At 28.1% G+C, this 6,000-nt stretch overlaps 1 protein-coding gene across 3 annotated transcripts; it reads right to left on the bottom strand.

The window, feature by feature from the left end:
* Window positions 1-392: 392 nt before the first annotated feature.
* Window positions 393-3,691, bottom strand: LOC109802114 (protein FMP32, mitochondrial). Of its 3 annotated transcripts, none has more exons than XM_020363328.3 (7): window positions 3,402-3,691; window positions 3,202-3,333; window positions 3,042-3,101; window positions 1,160-1,236; window positions 1,001-1,057; window positions 716-787; window positions 393-637 (listed from the first exon to the last, which is right to left on the bottom strand). In XM_020363328.3, the coding sequence occupies exons 1-6, from the start codon at window positions 3,549-3,551 to the stop codon at window positions 733-735; spliced, it is 531 nt and encodes a 176-aa protein (XP_020218917.1). In that variant the 5' UTR covers window positions 3,552-3,691; the 3' UTR covers window positions 393-637; window positions 716-732. The 3 variants fall into 3 exon arrangements, with proteins under 3 accessions (XP_020218917.1, XP_020218916.1, XP_020218918.1); XM_020363327.3 differs by having other exon boundaries at window positions 716-782; window positions 3,402-3,690; XM_020363329.3 differs by lacking the exon at window positions 3,202-3,333 and having other exon boundaries at window positions 716-782.
* Between the last annotated feature and the right edge of the window lie 2,309 nt (window positions 3,692-6,000).

Here is a 6,000-nt window from a genome sequence, read left to right as displayed (position 1 = left end):
CAAATAAAATTTGTTTAGGATTAAAACTGAAAATTGACAAAAGCTCAAGGACTAAAAATATTACACACACATATATACATAATACATATTAGCCAATTTTTTAATATTCAATAATTTAAAAATATTTTTAGTATTATATAATAGTTAATAATTTTAAAAAACTATTAATATTTTTTATATCGACATTAAAAAAGAGGAGAGAGAAGTAAGAAAAATAAGAGAGAGAAGACATATAAGTGAGATCAGAACAAAAATATGAAGAATTTTAAATTGAGAATTTTTAAAAGAATTTGAAATTCTACAATTTTAAAAATATTTAACAACTACTTAAATTTCAATTTCTTCGTAAATTTTCTATTCAAACAAAATATTTCACTTCAAAACATTTCAAATTCATCAAGAAAAATGAATTAATCTTTTAAAATATCTCACTCAAACACACTATTAATTTTTAGTAATGGAAATAATGAGTGTTTTTATCATTACAAGAACATTAAGGAAAAAAAAAGTAAAGAGACTATAATATGATGCGGATTACTGCGAGACCCACTGCAGATATGGAGACAAGAGTACCTATGCAGTATTTGATCACATCATACTTTGCAGCTTCTAATTGGGCTCTTAATTCATGAATTTCCTGAAAGCAAAATTCCAGTTCAACATTTTAGACCAAACTGAACACTCTCCGATAACATTAAAATAATCATAAACTCACCCGATCAAGTTTGTTTGTTAAATTGCTGGTTTCAGCACTCTGATTAGCAAGTTCATCCCGTATGCGTCTGTGCTTAGATTCACAAAAATAACGAGACAATAACTTTAGATTAAGCCAACTAAAGATTATTATGTTAAGAGTGTCACATAATAGAACTATGTTTAGTGCAACTCATTTTAGGATAATAATAATCTTGAATAGCTTTGTGTCATGAAAACTTTCAGGAGGGGGAGGGGGAGATTATTTCCCAAAAATGGATCTGTTCCAAAACACATCATGACTTACCCTCTCTCAAGATTCAAGTCCAGACGTTGTCCAGCGGTGACTTTGTCAATCTCATACCTGTCATAGATAATCAATTAAGACATTGGAGCATTATTTGATGATGTGAAAATCAAATTTGCTTCCATTGGAAAATTATGTTTAATACTGCATGGTGCAGACCTCAATTCACTTCTCATCTTCTCTATGTCACCAAGAAGCTTTTCAGTCTCACGTTGCAACAGGGAAAAATGATGCTCCTGTATCATCAATCATTGGAAAAGATGACTTGTACGAATTGGTGCAGCAATGACTTGTAACATTTACAATACTTAATCTTTACCAAAAATATAATAATAATAATACAAAACTATTGATCGCCACAATACACAAATGACTTTAAATGAATCAATTCCAAATCCTTACTCCAAGCATTGCATCTGAACCAACAAAGATACAAATGACTTTAAATAAATCAATCTTATAAGACTTAACACATCTACATTTAACACTTATTTGGGAAGAAAGTAGCAACGAAGTATACACATAGCACGTGCCATTTAAATACTAGGCTCCTTCCCACTTAATTGTGTTCATATAATGCTATTAGCAGAGTGATATTGATTGTCCCATTGCTTACCTGCATGCATGAATCCCTCATTCCCTCCAACCCCAAACAAAGAACAAAATGAAAGAGAGACCTCATATCATTATCGGCATGATATAACATAGCACTGTCTAAAGTTTAGACCACAATTTGGTTACTGTTTAAGGTAGTCATAATTCTTTTGAATACTGAATACACAATAGAGCAACATTTTACACCACCCTTAAATTAAATTCCTCATATTACCTTAATTCTTCGGTAGATGTTCTTGAAAATAGTAATTACAACAAAGTTAAAAGAAAAGCCAAAATAGAGAACGGGACAAGTTGATTTGATTGCAAAATCTGATTACATGACTATCAAAACTAAAATAAGAGAGTTTACTTTCAAATCTTAAACTTGCAATTATAGGTTTTTAGTGCATTATTAAAACATTTTGTTAGTAGAACTTCCAGAAAGAACTAGGAAGAAAAAATGCATACTAATAAAGGTAGAAACATAAAAAGTGTCTTATTACCACATACTTAAGATCTGAAAAATGTTTTCAGGTGCCATTTAGTATATGGTTTATTTGGTTAGCATATTTAACAAAATAAAAAAGGAGATGCAAGCAACAAATGCCTTAGCAGATTTCTAAGTGTTTTCCAATATTAACATACAGTGATACACAATGCATTATGGCCAAGGCATTTCGTTTACAAAATTCTATAAATTGACAGTGTAAATAACCTCCTCACAGACAAGAGTGCTTTATTAACCACCCCAGACCCCACAGTTTGAGATATTAAGTTGTCTGCCCAATATGTCAAACCTCAGCATCCCATCCTTATCCTAAACCTTCTTCTCTTTGAAATACAATAAAATGGGAATTCCTGAAGTACACCATCACTTACAGATCCTATTACAAAATAAAAAAAGTCTGTTGCATAAATAACAAGTAATTATTCTGTGTTTTAGACTTTTTAGTTATTGCAGACCAAATCTCAACTTCAAAGATATTGCATAGCTGAAAAGAAGTAAACTTGACAATTTGAGTTTGGCAAATGCTATTCGGTGCTTAGAAGCTAAAACACTTGTTCAAGATTCAAAAACTAAAAGGTATTAATTTGATATTATACCTTTCAATCATCAAACATTCTATTTTTTTTATTCCTTAATGAGTGACTGATATTCCTTTAAAAGAACCCTTCATGTTATAATGGTTCCAAGTTCCAAGGGCAGCACAATTTTTTGTGCAATATAAATTCCTCCAATCTCCTGATATTCCTGATCCTATGGATTCACTACATATTGCTGAACATCTATTCTCACTACTCACTGGCAAACCTTTTCCGTTGGAAAACCAATTGCTATAGTATATATACATGAATTAAAATCCACAATCGCTATAGCTAATCAAAGACCTGACTGAAAGCGAAATCTGCTTCGGAAGAAATATATATTTATAAAACAAAACACCTGAGAACTTTGCACTTCTGTTTTGAACTTGGAGAGATTCGCTTCTTGGAGCATCTCTGACTGCGAAAATCCATAGGTAAACACAAGCAAATCAATAATTGTTTCCAAATACTAGAGGTTAATTGAAGCATCTCGAAACAAGAAAAAAAAAACTCATCACCTTCTGCATTTCTGATTTTGAAACAAAAGAATTGGCCACATTTTCCAAGCTATCATTTAGAACTTCGGTGATGGCAGCAGTTATGGCCTCGGCCTGTTTGGACGGGACTCCTTTTGCTTCTAACCCCCTTACCTAGGGCAACCAAATTATGTCACCATCCAAACACGCAACTAAAACAAGCAAAGAAAAAAGTAATTTACCAGCGCAAGTGTATCGACGAGGAATGCGCGCTTCAAGTTGGAGTTCAAGGCGTGCGAATAGTAGCGGCTACTATGCGACCTCGTTGAAGGGAGTAAAGCAGCGAAACGAGTATTGGAACAGAAATGAAGAACAGTTTTGCATAAAGCCATTCAATCCAATCAACAAATGCAAACAGCGAAAATTGGACAGAGAGTTATAAGAAAACGGAGAGACAAAAGAAGGAATCAAACGCCTTCTTCTTGTCCAACTTTGCTTGCCCCAAACGCCTTTCACCGCGACTTTCGTCTGTGTATATATATAATTTAATAATTAATTAAAATAGGTAAAAAGAAAATCTATACTAAGGCCATATGCGAACCACTGTGTCACATCATTTTTTTTATTATTTAAGTGTTAAAATAGGTTTTTTAAATTTTAGCAAGTTACTTATAAAAATTCTGTTGCTTAAGAAAAAGAGAAAAAAATATTAATGTGGCAAGTGAGTTACTTATAAGCAACCATATCTCCTAATATATATAAAGTGAATACCTTTTTAGTAATTAATTAGGTTTCACATTTTTTTTTACCATTCTATCTTTCTATTTTAAAAAAATTTAAAAATATTTTTTATCAAATTTAAGAACTTAAAATTAATGGATTAATCGTAACACCAATTAGATTAATATATTTTTATTATTTAAATTTTATTTTTATTTTATTTTTAATAGAGGTATAAAGTGTCTCGACTCCACTAGTAAAAATTAAAAAAGATGAGAGAGAGAAGGGATACTTTATTTTAATAACTACTTAATCTCCACATTTTATTAATCATTATATCTTTATATTTTAAAAAATTAGAAAAAAAAATAATTTTAATCAAATTTAAGAACATGAAACTAATAAACTAATCATAATATCGGTTAGACCAATATATATTTATTATTTAATTTTTATTTTTATTTTATTTTTAATAAAGACATAAAATTCCTCAATTCTACTCATAATTATAATTAAAATGATTTGACATAAATAATAATAATAATAATAATAATAATAATAATAGATATAATATTGGTTCACCTTTACATTCACATTTTCAATCAATTCAAAGATTAAAAGTGGACGATGATTGATTCGGGTGATTTTTTATGTGATTATGCATTGTTGTTTTTGAAAGTCTATTTAGAAATCAGTTGATTTAAAAATTAATTAGGATTAAAACAAATATACTTATAAATTTTTAATTTTTGCATCAAAATTTTTTTTTATTGAATATAATTTTAAGTTAATATCCAAACATAAACACAAAAACTTGACTTTATTTTATTTTTCTTTTTATATTTATATATATATATATATATATATATATCAATTTTAACAAATTTAGTATTTAGATATATATTATATCTAACTAAATTTACAATAAAATTTATATACAGATAAATATTAGGTTTAATATATAAATTATATTTAAAATTTGTATAAATATATATTTTTAAATGGATATAATTGTATTTTAAATTTGTAATATATATTTTCTATTATGACATAATATTATTTTTATGATTTATTTTAAAAATATTAAAATTTAATTAAAAATAAAAAAATTAAAAGATAATTTCCTTTTTCTTTTTCTTATGTTTATGATGCCTGAATTAAACATTGCCATTTTGAAACTATGACTAATTTGTCTATATTTACTTATGGAGTTTCATAGGCAAAGTTGCTCTAAGAATCAAATTTGTGGAAGTTCAAAACTTAAAGAGTACAAAACTCTCATGAATTTTGCTTTATATTGTTTACATAACTAACTAATTTAACATATTTTTGGGTCTATGGCTAATTTGATATGAGATTTTTATAAAATTAATCAAAATAATAGAAAAATTGTGTCCTTATAAAAAGTAATGTTTTTTTAACAATGGTTGGACTTTATTTATTAAGAAAAATCACACCCTAATTATTATTAGTAACATGCAAAAAAAATCGTACCCAAAGCATTTTAAATTCTTAAAAAAACTACTCTCTTAAAATTTTTCATTATAATACAGTTAATATCGTACCATTATCGATATACTAAAAAAAGATAAATCAAGATAATAACATAAACTTGTTAGTGAGAGACCCATTAAAAATATAGAAATTGGTAATCATTAAATATGTCAATATCTTTTTATTTAAGTTAGACAATTTTATAGTCTTATTTTTGTCAAAAAAAAATTAGTATGCTAAGTTCTTTTAGTCTTTTGGTATTTTTAATAACTTTTATTAATTTTAAGATACAAGGAGGAAGAGCCAATGCTGAAGGAGCTAATATTGGAGGTGTCCTCTGAGCAATTTCGTGCTTGCTCTAAGTGAGTCATTTTGAAAATGTAACACTTAATTTAGGTATCTTGAAACAAAATGAAAAAGAAAACCTCTCACCTTTTGCATTTATGGATTTGAATCAAAAGAATTGGTAACAGTTTCCAAGCTAACATTTAGAACTTCGACAAAGACAATAGTTATGCCCTCGATTTGTTTGGACGAAATTCGTTTTACCTTTAACCCCCTTACCTATGACAATAAAATTTTGTCACTGTCTGTAAGAAAAGAGAGAGAAACGAAGATCCAGAGTAA

The sequence above is a fragment of the Cajanus cajan genome, chromosome 4 (genome assembly GCF_000230855.2).
Source record: "Cajanus cajan strain Asha chromosome 4, NIPB_CcT2T_4, whole genome shotgun sequence".
Taxonomy (NCBI): Eukaryota; Viridiplantae; Streptophyta; class Magnoliopsida; order Fabales; family Fabaceae; genus Cajanus; species Cajanus cajan.
The sequence above is the reverse complement of the archived record's forward strand: the minus strand, read 5'-3'. Positions and strand labels throughout refer to the sequence as shown.

What these genes read in the sequence shown, in the direction of transcription:
- LOC109802114 (XM_020363327.3), bottom strand. Translation starts at nt 3,551, where the DNA reads ATGGCTTTATGCAAAACTGTTCTTCATTTCTGTTCCAATACTCGTTTC. An exon ending in CAGAAGTGCAAAGTTCTCAG is followed by an intron (nt 1,237 to 3,041) that starts GTGTTTTGTTTT and finishes TTGATGATACAG; the next exon opens with GAGCATCATTTTTCCCTGTT. An exon ending in TAACAAACAAACTTGATCGG is followed by an intron (nt 638 to 715) that starts GTGAGTTTATGA and finishes TTTTGCTTTCAG; the next exon opens with GAAATTCATGAATTAAGAGC.